A 16552-nucleotide genomic window follows, 5' to 3' on the forward strand; every position below is an offset into this window, starting at 1 on the left:
TATAATATTTAGCAGCTAATAGTTAGTAAAACAGTTGACAGCTATTAAAATAACTAACAGCTACTAGAATAGCTAATATTACTTAACAGGGCTAATACCAAGCATCCGTCTGACTCGGACAAACAAAAAGATTGATCCTTGCGTATGTTAATGAGACATGAGCATAAAAGTAAGCATTGTATTTCAACTTTCAAGCAACACAAACTCTAGAATCATTCATCAAATGTTTCAATGATCCATGGTAAAGAAAAAGAATAAATATATGAGCAGAAAATCAGAAGGAACTCGCTAAATTTAATAAGTACTTAAATTTTTTATTGTAAGATACACCTGTTCCCTTGCCAACACACTTTTTATACAGGTTGCATAATCTTGAAAACTGAAGATATAGGCTCTGAGGTCCAGGAAAAGAAAATAATCAACTACCTACCACCATCTCTGCAATATAATGTCAACAAGGTTCATGATGGTCCTTATGAAAATAGGAACCATCCAAATAATGCCTTGTCTTAATGAACTCAGAGACGCAAAATGAACAAGAAGATTGACATAAAAATGATCAACTAACTCATTGATATAATTTACAGTAGAAAATATCAGCTTATTTAAAGATCCAGAAAAAGAACCAGTGTCATAGTTTGACATCCTCAGTGCAGTAATCACAAGAAATGAGAAACAAGAATGACTTGAATTTTCTTACTCATTTATGCAAAATTTCATTCAGTGACAAAATTTCATTCAGTGACAGAGAGTTTAGGGATAGGAGCAGCTTTTGCAAGCATGTAGATAGAAAGATTCCAGGTACATTTGCTTAGAAATTAACTAAAAACAGGAAAAGTAATAGAGTTAAACTCATAACAAGGTATAAAGCACATCAATTTCCATATAACTTTCATGTAGGCCAGTCTAACAACACCAGCAACACTCCTGCAGATCTTTACTAATGATTATGCCAAAGATTACAAGTAAACAAGAAGTGAGAGTCAAGGAACAAACTTTCATAAGATTTGACATCATCACTAACAATAAGGGTAATGTTAAAAGAATATTACAATGTCAATTTCATCCATCCTTTATTTTGAATTTGAGTAAGGTTACTTAATGTTACTGTGATATATATGTATAACTTAAACCTATAAAGGCTACTATCAGCTATTTGTTTTGGGGGCACACGTCGTTTACATAGCCCCTTCGACAAATTTAGTTGAATGACAATGGTGTTATTCGACAATACAACTGTAAAAAAAAAAAAAAAAATACAATATGCGAAAGAATTCCAATATCAAGAGGAATGAAACTGAGAATTATAGAAAACCAGTGCCTGCATGACAGTGGTGCAAGAGATTATGAGCAATAGCATCCCTGGCCTTCATTGAATTTACTGATCTAATAGCAACCTCAGGCACCGTCTCATCATCAACAAGCTCAATATTCAGCTTTGGATCCAGTTCCTCTTCACGCATTTCACAGATATTATGCAATACACAGCATGCCCCAAGAACCACCGGCAAGTCCTGTAGTTTCACCTCTGTTCTTTTCTGCAAGCAACTCCACCTCCCTTTCAATCTTGCAAAGGCATCCTTAGCAACCTTTTGAATTTCCCCAATCTTCTCATTAAAAGCATGCTGAGTCCACGTCAAATGCTGCTGCGTGTAAGGCACCAAAACCCAATCCATTAAAGGGCACCCTGAACTCCCAACAATCCAAACGTCATCCAGAAGACCTCCATTAGCCCTTTGATACAAGGCAGACTTCTCTAATACCTGATCATCAGGCATAGAACCAGGCCAACCAATGCACACATCAGTAAAGACCCCTTTTGGGTCAACAACACCTTGAACAGTAATAGAGTAGGATGTTTTCTGATTCCTCTCAGTGTGCCTCTTGTTAAAATAAGCTGCAACACTAATCTTTGGAGCTATAATAGGAATATGAGTAGTATACATGGACCCAACAACATTAGGTATCCCAGAAATTGATTCAAAGTCATTTTTTATCTTTTTCAAACTATCCTCATCAGGCCATTGCAAATACTTAGGCATTAAAACATTTCTAATAGCAGAACAAACTTCAAGCACCAATTTATGGCAAGTAGAAATACCTAAACCAAACCTCCTAGATAGGAGTCTAAGAGGTTCACCAGTGGCTAATCTCCAAATACAGACTGCAACTCTTTGCTTGACAGGAATAGCATTTCGCAAAGTGGTATCCTCTTTGGCAATAAATGAATGTAGCTCATCGCATATCATGTCAAAAGTAGCCTTGCTCATTCTAAACGCTTCCTTGAACTCCTCCTCAGGATAATCTGGGTGATTGCATTCATCCCACCATTTTTTGTCTCTGTCTTTCACCCATAATCGTCTGTGTTGACCCCCAGTCCCTTGCTTTGCATCACCACTTCCCTTACTAGCCAGTCCATTAGAGGCAGCAGAAATAGCGACCGCAGCAGCTACTGCCCGTGACTTCTTGCGCTTGATTCGTTCCGTTTCTTCAATTTCAGTGGAGTAATCTTGAAGATTGGAATAATATTCGACCATTGTTCTAGCCTTTTTCTTATGGTTTTCTTCAAGTGATTGCTTCTCCTCAGATGAGGCCTTGTTTTGCTCTTCTTGATCGCGCTTTTCTTGCTCATTCAGTAACATCAATGATGTGATTATACCTTTCAACGGTTTTCTCCTCTTCTTGTTGCTGCTGCTGCCGCCGTTATTGCTGTCTTCTTCAAATGAATTGGTGTCATCCTCATAGCTTTCTTGCCTATCTTTACTTTGCCGCTTCCTCATGGTGTTGGATTCATTCATTTGGCTGAATGACGACGGAAGCAAGGTATTGAAAAAGGAGAAGTAGTGTTCTGAGTTGGGTAGAGAAGAAGAGAGTTTCATATAGGAATAGGTGATAGAAGAAATGGGAAAAGAATTGAAGGGATGACGCAAGAACAAAGAGAGGCAGGAAATTGGAAAGTCTTCTTCTTTGTTGTCTTTTCAAAGAGTGTGTGAACACAACATATCCATTGACAATTAATGACTTGATATTGGTTTGCACTCATTTGGCAAGTCCCTTAATTTTAATATAATAAAGCAGCAATCTTTCCATAATTTCCGTTCATTCCAGCTCTAACCCATTACACATTGGATTAGAAACAACTGAATGACAACTGGGTTTGATTGAAAATTGCACAATATAGATCAAGTTTTACTCCTTTGAATACTGGGTATTGATGATTTTGAGAAGAGACTGTAATTTTGTCATGAAAAAGGGTTAAAACTTCCGAACTATGATGAGGGGCGACAACCTAGATCTTGAAAAAAAATAAATCCAGAAAGAGACGTGCAAGTGTGAACACGGCATTGAGATGTACAAAAAATTTTGACTTTCTCGTGCTGTAGAGGGAAGTGGTGGTTGGTGTGGGACGATGACTTGGGATTACACGGTTTGGAGTTTTGGTATCATGCCGTGCCTTCCATAGAATGCACAATTGTTGCTTATTGGAATTTGTCAAATTGTAGCCGCTATTTGTGGGCCATTTAGGTCATGTGGGGTCCCCCTACTTGATCCCCCTAAAAGTTGACATAGATAGTCTATAATTGATAAATATATATATATATATATATATATATATATATATATATATATATATATATATATATAATTTTATGATTATTTATTTTAAATTAAAGTAAAATTATTTTAATATAAATAATAAAGTGATTTAATAAAATTTTAAAATTTATTTCATTAATTTTTATAAAATAATTAATTATGAAAAATTTTATTAATTTAGTGAAAAAAATAAAATTTCTTTAATATCTTAAATTATAATATTTTTTATAATATTTTAAATTTTAATTAAAATAATATATGCTAAATGTGTAATGATAGATAAATATTGCTTATTTAATTTTATTAATCTTAAAAAATATTATATATATATTCTTTTATGTGAAGAAATTTTATTTTTTCTGTTAAATTAATAAATTTTTTGTAATTGGTTATTTTATGAAAAAGTATTATTTTATAAAAATTAAATGAGATAAATTATAAAATTTCATTAAATTATCTTATTTTTTATAATAAAATAATATTTACTTTATTTTAAACCAAGTAATCATAGAATATGTTATATTTATATGTCTTCATACTTTTTTTTTTTATCTATTTACCTATAACCATTTACAGATACTATTTTTTTTAAATATATATTACACGTTTTTTTGTAATAGTAATATATATTCATAATTTAATATTTTTATATATAATTTTTTGTTAATATTTTTATATAATATAATATTATTATAATATATTTGTAACAAAAAAAAAAGGAAATGGGGATGGGACTTGGCGTGTGACAATAGATTTCCACTGTCACTATTAGTTTTTTTAAAAGAAAAAAAAAAATTTAAAACAAAATCAAGAGGAGGCCCCCCTGCCCCCCCAATTTCTCTCCTCTCCTCTCCTCCCCTCTCTTCTTCTTCTTTCCTTATCCGGTGACCGGCCGGCGACCTCCCAAGTGGCTCCCCACCTGGCCGGCGACCTCCCAAGCGGAGGCAGCAGCCCGGAATCCGGCCAACAGTGGAGAGAGAGAGAGAGAGAGAGAGAGAGAGAGAAAGGGTCCCAAATTTTGAATGCTCGTATCCGGGGATCCCGACGTCCGATTGGAGTGATTCCAGCGGCTATGGACTCCTAAGAGTGAGCCTTTTCAAATGAGACCATCGGCATATTTGGTGGCCGTTTCCGGCGCCAGCGAGGAGAGAGAAAATCAGCTTTTCTTTGACTTTCTAACGAGATTTTCGAGGATCCGACCGTTGAATTGACAATCCGAGACCACCTATGGACTGAGGGAGAGGAGAGGAACATGATGGTATAATTAGATCCGGCAAATGTCACCGGCGACCGAAGGTCGGCCACCGTGTGCGGTGGTTCCGGTGGTGGCTCCGGTGGGCTTTAAAGATGATTCAACTTCTAGAGGCTTCCTCATAAATTTTGGAATTTTTGAGACACAGATAAACTTCGGGTAAGACTATTTTCATTATTTCTCTGTCTGTGAAGCATAAATACAGTGTTTCTTAAACAGGAAAAATTAGAGAAAAATTCTAAGAAAAATATATGATGAAAGTAAAATTATTTGGAGATATTCTATAGTATTTATTGAATTTTTGAGTAATTGTGGAATATTTTTGAAAAATATAGATGTATTTTAGTTAGATTTTTAGCATATGGGCATATAAGATTATTTGAAGTTATGATATTTAAATTTTATATAATTGGTTGAAGCTTGATGATGGAGGTTTAAATATGTGAATATTGAATTAGGTTGAATTAAGAATATGTTCGTTGTTGGAAACTTATGGAATTGAGTAATATTATTGAATAAAATATTCATGGGTGATTAGAAAATTACAATTCATTTTACAATAGCCTTATAATATTATTAAGGACCACGGGATGAAATTTTAGAATTTTTAGAGCTTGTTTGAGTGGATTTTTGCACAATGTCAATTATAGGGACTAAAACGTAATTTTTAAGATTCTGAGTATTGCTTGGTTTGGAGGGCCCAGGAGGAGCCATATAATGATGATTAGATATGAGTTGAATTTAAAAGTGTTATTTGAGCCTTTTTGCAGGTTGGGTAGGTCCCAGATATAGGAGAAACTCTGCTAAATTTCTAGCATGAATTAGGCTGTCTGTTGCCTCTTTAGAGTTTTATCTTAACTTAGTACTAATTAATTTATAATTTAATTATTAGGTGATCGAGATCAGCTATTTTTCTGCATCCAGCAGCCACAATAGTCATCGGTGTACTGTGAGTAAAATATTAATTTTAATTATAATTTCGATATTATTATATGTTTAATGCATACCCATGCATCACTTATATGTATATATCTATGTAGTTAAACCCTAGGCACGTTTTATGTTGCATTCACAACTGTTAAAGTGCCATGGATGTTGTTGTGGTAATTTGGAGCAGTGTGCATGCATTGGCGTGCGTGTGATGTAGTGTTGGCTATGGATAAGACAGGTAGACATGGCTTGAGATCTTCACTGGGACCCTGTCCTTTGCGGTAGACACGGCTTGAGTTCTTCGCTGGGACCCCGATTTGGTTTATTAAGCGAAAGTCCGACTTGAGTTCTTCGCTGGCACAGGTTGGATTTAAGAGAGCTGTATAGGGGATCAGCTCTCATATATTTATGATTTGACATTATTGGGTATGTGAGTACTCCAAATTACCTTTTTGCTGTTATGATATGAAAATATATTACCGTTGTTGCATTTCACTCTACAGGTTGCATTAGCTTTAGATAGTTATAGAGATTATGGTTAAAATTGATGTTTTACTCTCTGAGTCGAACGCTCACTCCTATTCACCATATTTTTCCAGGCTACAGGAGGAGACCTTTTTCAGAATAACCTATCCCTTTCCTCGCAGGTTATGAAAAGATTACTTAATTGTATTATTATTCTCTAAATTTGTAATTTAGGACTCTGCATGTACTAGTAGTAGCATTAATTCTATTAGGGATTGCATGAATTTAAGTTTCTGTATTAATAAAAATTTTTTTTTTCATAAGTCTTAAATATTTTGTAAATGATATAACAGGGTTGAGCTGGACTCCCCTAATTTTAGTTTCAGATAATTGTTGGGCTAAAATTGGCCCGAAATAAAATTATAACAGTTTAATTTAAATTATTTTATATGCATATTGAGCCTAAATTGTAGGCTTGGTCATGGGTTTGAGAATAGTAAGGCTTACTATGGGCCTCGAGGGCTTTATGCTGGCCCAGGTCCTAGTGCCGGTCCAGCCCATAGGTTGGGTCGTGACAAAGTTGGTATCAGAGCTTAGGCTCTAGATTCATGGGAAATAATATACTTGGGAGTGTAAAAGGAGTCTTGTTAGGATGTTACACGCGGAGTATAGGATTCTGTTTTGTCTTTTCTATAATTCCTTGTTTCTAGATTCTGCGTTATACCTCGGAAAATATAAAAGTGCCTCAGTTAGTGTCTTGATTTTCGTGGAGTACATAGAAATGTGAAACAGAGTTAGCAGACATGTTGAGGTCTGTCATGAGGATACGTACTCCAAGAAACACTATGTTTCTGTCTGTATGGGTTTAAGTGGTGTGCCCATTTCGTGCAAAGCACGAGTACATAAAGGTGAGTCTTGAAAGTATAGTTGCCCTAGATAAGGATAAGGATACCACTACTCATAGTCGTCAGTGGATGACCCAGTCAGAGTAATTTTATGATAATAGTAGATTCAAGAGAGATAAGAGATTAGGAGACCTAGTCTGTCAGGACGAATCGTAGTAAATATACAATTTTCTCGATGTCTGCTCTATAAGCTGCAGATTACAGTGTCGACATAAGATTATTGTGTAGAGCTGCGTGCATCCCCGTGGTGCTCCATTGTAACACCCTAGGTAAATCCCACATCGACAAAACACGGGAGAGATGCTAGGTATATAAGTTGGTGGTTCGTAACCCCTATTGACGCGTTTTAAAACCGTGAGGGCTTCAGCCCAGAGCGGACAATATCACTAGTGGGCCGAGCCGTTACATTTGTGGTATCAGAGCCGCTCCGCGTGCAACCTTGAGTGATGGTGGGGCAAACCTCAGCGAGGACGCTGAGTCCCATAAGGGGGGTGGATTGTAACACTCTAGGCAAATCCCACATCGGCAAAACACGGGAGAGATGCTGGGTTTATAAGTTGGCGGTTCGTAACTCCTAGTGACGCGTTTTAAAACCGTGAGGGCTTCGGCTCAGAGCGGACAATATCACTAGTGGGCCGAGCCGTTACATCCATAATGAGGGTGTTTGCGGATGGCCTCTGTTTTGGTACAGTTATGCCAGAACAGAGTTTTACATCTGCAAAGGAGTTGGGAACTCCTGGTTAGGGATCTAGAGCTAGAATATCAAAAGGTCACAGTTGGGTGGTAATTAGAGTCAGTGACTCAATTACTCTAGCATGAGCTAGAGTTGCATTAAGAGTTGCCATCAGACCAGAGGTTTCGGACTAGTTGCAAAGTAAAGGTGACACCTATAGAGTGAGACCATCTAGTCTTCGGTATGGAATTTTGGATGGTTTTTGCAGAACGACAGACATTTTGCTTAGAGCTTAGCGAGAATAGAATACCTTGTGTATATTAGCAAGGTGTAAAGTACAACCCTACTACCTAGGGAAGGTCGAAACTATGAATTAATGATTCACAAAGCTATGATATTATAGAAGAGTCATTAATTTGACATGGTTTGGGCAATGTAGTACCTTTATTGCAGTAAGTTAGGGTATAGTCCTATCTTTTTAGAAGGGATCAAAGATTATTACTAATAATGGTGACCAACAAAATAGTGCCCCAAATGGGACTGTAGAGTGTGGTAGAGAGTAGTTGGCTCGAGTATCCTGGAGAGGATATAAGTTCCATTATAGGAATCATATATAATCAGATCACGATAGATGTAAATCCTTTGAATTGGATGATGGGTTTGGATGCCCGGAATCTTAAGTTTTGGCTAATTGAGTAAACATGGAAAATAATAATAATAATAATAATAATAATAATAATAATAATAATAATAATAATAATAATAATAACAAATAAATAAAATTACTATAGAATTAGTTCTCGAGATAGTAAGGGTATTACGTAAGCTAAATGATGAGAATAGAAATCATACGATAAAGGTATGACTGCAATTTTCTGAGTTCTTTTCTAACTTTATATTGTTCAAAAAAATAGTATAATTTAATTATAATAGTGTTAAGAGAAATAAATTAGCGAAGATAAATTATAGAAGGCCAATGGATAGAGAAAGTGTAGAATGAAGGTTTGGACAATTGGTTGCAGATGCAATATAATCTAAATGCTAGTGGAAGTACTAGCTAGAGTGGTCAAAGGATCAAATCTGAGTAGCACAGACATATGATAACGCGATAGAGACTCTGAAAGATATAGTTAGCAAGTACAGCTGTCATGTTAGGAAGAAGAATGGAACCAGGGATAGAATAGTCAAGTTCTATTTTAGGTAAGACAAAGGAAATAAATGAAAGGACAATTTGAAGGGCGTATAATAAAAGGAACAAAGTTAAGATATAGGGTAAGCTAAGTATTATTCTTGACAAGGTGAATGACTAGGATGGAGAACCCAAAATGGGACCACATTAGTGAGGATAGTGATGGAGGTGTGGGATCTAGTAATGTGATACTCATAGCATGATGTAATTAAGGTAGTGCCAGGGGCTAAAATATAGAGCTTAGAGTTATATGATTGGATCATACTTTATCTATTCCCTATTCCGAAAGTGAAGTGAATAGCAATGGGGCAAGATTCTTTTAACTTGTTAACAGTATCAAGAAGATTAGGCGAGGAATATAATAATAATGAGCAAAAGCTAAAAAGTGTGCGATGGTATTGCGGACTATCTAATTAGGCAGAGAAAAAGAAGTTAGTAAGTAGTAAGTTGAATAAAAGTTAATCTAAGGGATCAAATAGGTATGATGAGTGGAAAGAATTATAGATAATGACACATAGGCTTTAGGTTAGACTTTTGAGATAGTGAGAAGGTAGTTAGAGGTTCGTTATGAATGTCAGGCAAACATTTTTAGTGTGACCAACAGAATCACTTTGCAGTGAAGTAATAACGACAGGACAACAGTAGGGGTAGAACGAAAAGTGACAAGTCTAGGTGGTTATAAATCACTAGAAATTTCAAGGATCAAATTAATGACCATAGATAAGGGTGGAATTAGTGTTGGAAGAATCTATTAGTGAGAGAAATCTTTCAGGAATCAACAAAAGTTAAGGGCACAATATAAACGATGATAGATATGAATCATAGGTCGAGTATAAGTAAAGTTAAAAAATTATAAAATATTATGTCAGGAAGGACAATGGTATGATAAAGGGTTTATGCAGATGATACCTTATAGGTAGAGCACAATTGTGCTAGGAGATGATGAAATTTGAAGAGAAAGACCAAGAAACATAGGTTAAACGTTATTATATGGACAATCGGGCGTAGTTGAATATAAGAGGATATTTTTATTTCTTTTTAAGTTTAGTTCATGCTTTTGATTCTAGAGGGTTATATAAGGAACAGAGACAAGTCAAGAAGACCTAGATATTTGAGAGTTTGGTAGGCACCAATTCATACACAATTTTTTGATATGAGAATGACAGTAAGTACGTACCTAGTGTTAAGTATGAAAGGACGATCAGAATAGTGACAGGAGTCAAAAAGAGTTAGCTACCAAGGCTTGCAACCATTTTAAACTATGAGCTGGAGGGAATACTAATTGTGGATGAGTTTCAATAGATGAAATTGTTGCTAATGGGAAAAGTGAGGCTGAAGTTTGGAAAGCTATAGGCAATATATGTGATTATATTAAGGAGAATGAACACATGAAGTATTTTGTTTAGAATTAAGGCATGGCACACATTTCCCACAGCCGTATTAGTTCAGATGAAACTTATAGTTTCTAAGGCTCCTATCCATCCAGGATGAGCAATTTTCTACTATGGCTGATAGAGAATGATAATGTTCTGATAGTTAAGTTGGGAAAAAGGAGATACAAAAAGAATTTTCTATGATTAATTACAATTGTTACATAATGTGAAGAATGTGTTGGTAGGGGTCAATTGTAAGATTAAAATTCTCGAAGTAATAGAACTAGTAATCAAGATAGGACTAAGAAATAAAAAGAAAGTTAAAGTTGATGATGGGATGGACATCCTTGAAGGAAAAAGTATAAGAATGAAAGAAAACAAAGGTTAAAGAATAAGTACAGTAGGTTGGAAAGATATCAACAATAGTAGAAACAGGAAAAGGAAGTGGATAAGATCCAAAGGACAGAAAGAAAGCTCGGTGAAGCTAGTTATAATGATGAGGATAAGAAGGAATAGGTATGCTAGGAACACACTAAAAGATGTTTAAAATAAGTTATTATGAGATGATAGATTAAAGGAGTAGTAGATCCTCGATCTAAGTGCCAATGTGTCAGAAGTAGGCCACATACTAAGAAGTTTTAGGAAGAAGTCCAGATATTCTCATTCCAGAGGAGGAGTGAGAATTGATAAAGTCACATAGATTGAGTTGTCAGGGAATATAAACACTTTTGTCACATAAGAGAAGAGACCCAGTTTGCTTTCTAATGTTGATAAATGGTACACTTAGCCCTTGGAGAGAACTCTACCTAACTAGTTACATAAGATGGACAGAGGTTGGTCTAAGTACCTTAGTAATAACACAAAAAAGATTAAAAATTTGAAGTATCATGGGAGTGAGAAGATTTATAGGTATTGACCACTGAGGTCATAAGAAGAGTGAAGATCTCGAACAAGATGCATAGGTGCCAACCATTGAGGTCAAAGGACAAGTAAAGATTTAGAATAAGATACCTGTGATAGGTGCTACAGGAAACATCGTATAGAACATAATAGGGTAAGGAACATAAGTTATGTTTTGGGAAAACAGAGATTATTGAAACAAAGGAATGAGGACTGAAGTCACCAAGAGACACGTTAGGGCGTAATAAAAGTGAGATAAGCACCAAAGTTGACTGAAGTTATGAGACATCAAGTCAAGAGCAGTGAGGTATAGCGAATATTTGAAATGTCAGAAAAATGGTCAATGAATAGTTACAAGATAAAAGCTCTCTAGAAAGAGATGATGACAAATAGGACACTATAGTAGAATTAGAGAGCAGTAGAATGTCATATATAATATATGAGGAGTTTGAGAAGTAAATGTTTTACTAATCTCTGCATAGCTGGAGGAGTAATGATTGTTCTTGTTCTAATAATCTTCTTTTCCTTATTTCTTTGTTTATTCAAAAATTCGAGGATGAATTTTTCTTAAGGGGGGAAGAATGTAACAACCAAAAAAAAAAAAAAAGGAAATGGGGATGGGACTTGGCGTGTGACAGTGGATTTCCATTGTCACTGCCAGTTTTTTTTTTTTCAAAAAAAAATTTTAAACAAAATCGGGAGAGCCCCAAAATCTCTCCTCTCCTCTCCTCCCCTCTCTTCTTCTTCTTTCCTTCTCTGGTGATCGGTCGGCGACCTCCCAAGTGGCTCCCCACCTGGCCGGCGACCTCCCAAGTGGCGGCAGCAGCCCGGAATCCGACCAACAGTGGAGAGAGAGAGAGAGAGAGAAAAAAAAAGGGGGTCTCAAACTTTGAATGCTCGTATCCGGCGATCCCAACGTCCGATTGGAGTGATTTCAGCTGCTATGGACTCCTAAGAGCGAGCCCTTTCAAATAAGACTAGCCTCGCTGGATTTGGTGGCAGTTTCCAACGCCGGCGAGGAGAGAGAAAATCGGCTTTTCTTTGATTTTCCAACGAGATTTCTGATGATCCAACCTTTGGATTGACGATCCAAGACCACCTATGGACTGAGAGAGAGGAGAGGAACATGATGGTATGATTAGATCCGGCAAATATAACCGGCAACCGGCGGCCGGCCACCGTGCGCGGTAGTTCCAGTGGTGGCTCGATGGGCTTTGGAGATGATTCAATTTCCAGAGGCTTCCTCATAAATTTTTGAAATTTTTGAGAGACAGATAAACTTTGGGTAAGACTATTTTCATTATTTCTCTGTCTGTGAAGCATAAATACAGTGTTTCTTAAACAAGAAAAATTGGAGAAAAATTCTAAGAAAAATATATGATGAAAGTAAAATTATTTGGAGATATTCTATGGTATTTGTTGAATTTTTGAGTGATTGTGGAATATTTTTGAAAAATATAGATATATTTTAGTTAGATTTTTAGCATATGGGCATATAAGATTATTTGAAGTTATGATATTTAAATTTTATATGATTGGTTGAAGCTTGAGGATGGAGGTTTAAATATGTGAATATTGAATTGGGTTGAATTAAAAATATGTTGGCTGTTGGAAACTTATGGAATTGAGTAATATTCTTGAATAAAATATTCATGGGTGATTAGAAAATTACAATTGATTTTGCAATAGCCTTATAATATTATTAAGGACCGCGGGGTGAAATTTTAGAATTTTTAGAGCTTGTTTGAGTGGATTTTTGCAAAATGTCACTTATAGGGACTAAAACATAATTTTTAAGATTTTCAGTATTGTTTGGTTTGGAGGGCCCAGGAGGGGCCATATAATGATGATGAGATATGAGTTGAATTTAGAAGTGTTATTTGAGCCTTTTTGCAAGTTGGGTAGGTTCCAGGTATAAGGGAAACTCTGCAGGATTTCTGGCATGAATTAGGCTGTCTGTCGCCTCTTTAGAGTTTTATCTTAACTTAGTACTAATAAATTTATAATTTAATTATTAGGTGATCGAGATCAGCCATTTTTCTGCATCCAACAGCCACAATAGTCATTAGTGTACTGTGAGTAAAATATTAATTTTAATTGTAATTTCGATATTATTATATGTTTAATGCATGCCCATGCATCACTTATATGTATATATCTATGTAATTAAACTCTAGGCACGTTTTATGTTGTATTCACAACTGTTAAAGTGCCATGGATGTTGTTGTGGTAATTTGGAGCAATGTGCGTGTGTTGGCGTGCGTGTGATGTGGTGTTGGCTATGGATAGGACGGGTAGACACGGCTTGAGATCTTCGCTGGGACCTTGTCCTTCGGGGCAGACACGGCTTGAGTTCTTCCCTGGGACCCCGATTTGGTTTATTAAGCGAAAGTCCGGCTTGAGTTCTTTGCTAGCACAGGTTGGATTTAAGAGAGCTGTATAGGGGATCAGCTCCCATATATTTATGATTTGATATTATTGGGTGTGTGAGTGCTCCAAATTACCTTTTTGCTATTATGATATGAAAATATATTACCGATGTTGCATTTCACTCTACAGGGTGCATTAGCTTTAGATAGTTATAGAGATTATGGTTAAAATTGATATTTTACTCTCTGAGTCGAACGCTCACTCCTGTTTACCATATTTTTCCAGGCTACAGGAGGAGACCCTTTTCAGAATAACCTGTCCCTTTCCTCGCAAGTTATGAAAAGATTACTTAATTGTATTATTATTCTCTAAATTTGTAATTTAGGACTCCGCATGTACTAGTAGTAGCATTAATTCTATTAGGGATTGCATGAATTTAAGTTTTTGTATTAATAAAAAAAAAAATTTCATGAGTCTTGAATAGTTTGTAAATGATGTAACAGGGTTGAGTTGAACTCCCCTAATTTTAGTTTCGGATAATTGTTGGGCTAAAATTAGCCCGAAATAAAATTATAACAGTTTAATTTAAATTATTTTATATGCATATTGGGCCTAAATTGTGGGTTTGATCATGGGTTTGAGAACAGTAAGGCTTACTACGGGCCTCGAGGGCTTTATGCTGGCCCAGGTCCTAGTGCCTGTCCGGCCCATAGATTGGGTCGTGACAATATTAATTATCATTATAATAATATAATAATTTTTGAGTTTTATCATTTTTATATTACATTAACGAAAATAAAAATATATCAATACAAATAAAAAATCATAGAGACGAAATTTATTATAATAAATTTATCATTATAATATAATTTCGTAATAGTAAATGTTTTATAAATAAATAAATTTAACTATTTATTATTTTATTAGTTTATATATTTTTATATTAAGTTTCTTCAATAATGAGGTGTTGCATTTTTTAATTTTTATAAAACTAATATAATTGGCATGAAAAATCTAAACATTTTTCAATATTATTTAAAGGTTTATAGATATAATGATAAAATTAATTTAATTTATTATAGTTTTATGTAAAGTTATTTTTAATTCAAATTTTTAATTTTTTTCCATAAAACTAACTTTATATACCTATATCAGTAAATATTAATATAACTAATTTTTGTTTGATATATAGTATTTTATATAATTTCATATTTTCTTATGTCATGGAGAAAAATTTTAAAAATAAGAATGACAAATATATTAACCCTAATAAATTATTTATAAATAATAAATTAATAATTAAAATTTTCTTTTATATAAAAATAAAAAATAATATTAATAGAATAAAAAATACTGATGTTAGTATATTATTATTTTTAATTAGAATAATTATAATAAAAAATATAGATAATTATTTGATTTACAGTAAAACACTTTATCAAATTAACTTATAATGTATTTTTAAATTAAATTTTTTATAATTATTTTTTTAAAAATAAATGTGAAATTTAATAAAAGAAATTATTGAATCCAATTAAATAAAATTTTACTGTCACGACCCAACCTATGGGCCGGACCGGCACTAGGATCTGGGACAGCCTAAAGCCTTCGAGGCCCGTAGTAAGCCTAACTATTCATTAACCCAACTCTAAGGTCCATTTGGGCCCAATTTCAAGAATTCAACCGGACAAAGTCCGGCCATAAAATGGACCTTTCAACGGAGAGTTTTTCACTCACCCAACCTGTAAACACAATATATATCAATTGGGGAGCTCAGCTCATCCTCCACATACTCATAACAACATAAAATAAATGGGAGCTCTGCTCCCTCATCCAGTCCATCAACATGCATAGAATAATAAGTTTACAGGTCCAAAATAACAATTTATATTACAGACCCAATTCAAATGAATATTTCTAACACATGCGGAAATTCTAGAAGTTTATAAAATTATACAAACATAAATATATGACCTGCGAGGGAGAAAAGCAGGTTAACCTCAAAAATATCCTCCTGTGGCCTGTAAAAATATTGAACAGGAGTGAACGTTCGACTTAGAGAGTAAAATATCAATTTTAACCATAATCTCTATAACTATCTAAAGCTAATGCATCCTGTAAAGTGAAATGCAACATCAGCAATAAATTCATATCATAACAGCAAAAAGGTAATTTGGAGCACTCACGCACTCAAAGAATATCAATCATAATATATGGGACTGATCCCTATACGACTCTCTTAAATCCAACTTTGTGCGTGAAGAACTCAGCTCGGACTTCCACTTAATAACCAAATCGGGGTCCCAATGAAGAACTCAAGCCGTGTCTACCCCGAAGGACCGGGTCCCAGCGAAGATCTCAAGCCGTGTCTACCCGTCCTATCCATAGTCCACACCACATCACACGCACGCCAACGCATGCACACTGCTCCAAATTACCACAACAACATCCATGGCACTTTAACAGTTGTGAATGTAACATAAAACGTGCCTAGAGTTTAACTACATAATTATATACATATAAGTGATGCATGAGCATGCTTGAACATATAATAATATTGAAATTATAATTAAAATTAATATTTTACTCACAGACTTGATAGCGATCACTGTGGCGGCTGGGCGGAGGAAGAAGGCTGTCTCGGCTCACCTGACAATTACATTACAATTATTTAACACAATTAACTCAATACAAATCATAAAAAGACCAAATACGTCCTAAGTCGTGCCTAAAATCCGACAGAGTCTCCCCTATACCTAGGACCTACCCAACCTGCAAAAGGGCTCAAAACACACTTCTATATTCACAATCCATATATCCACAACTCAATCACATCACACAGCCCCTCCTGGGCCCATCAAATCAGTCATCCATCACAATATGTAAAATTTCAATTTA

General features: G+C 35.0%; 1 protein-coding gene across 1 annotated transcript; it reads right to left on the reverse strand.

The window, feature by feature from the left end:
- Positions 1 to 1048: 1048 nt before the first annotated feature.
- On the reverse strand, positions 1049 to 3457 carry LOC110652947 (protein ALP1-like). Its single transcript, XM_021808568.2, has one exon. The coding sequence runs from the start codon at positions 2877 to 2879 to the stop codon at positions 1305 to 1307; it is 1575 nt and encodes a 524-aa protein (XP_021664260.2). The 5' UTR covers positions 2880 to 3457; the 3' UTR covers positions 1049 to 1304.
- Positions 3458 to 16552: the final 13095 nt, after the last annotated feature.

This window comes from Hevea brasiliensis, chromosome 11 (assembly GCF_030052815.1).
Source record: "Hevea brasiliensis isolate MT/VB/25A 57/8 chromosome 11, ASM3005281v1, whole genome shotgun sequence".
NCBI lineage: Eukaryota > Viridiplantae > Streptophyta > Magnoliopsida > Malpighiales > Euphorbiaceae > Hevea > Hevea brasiliensis.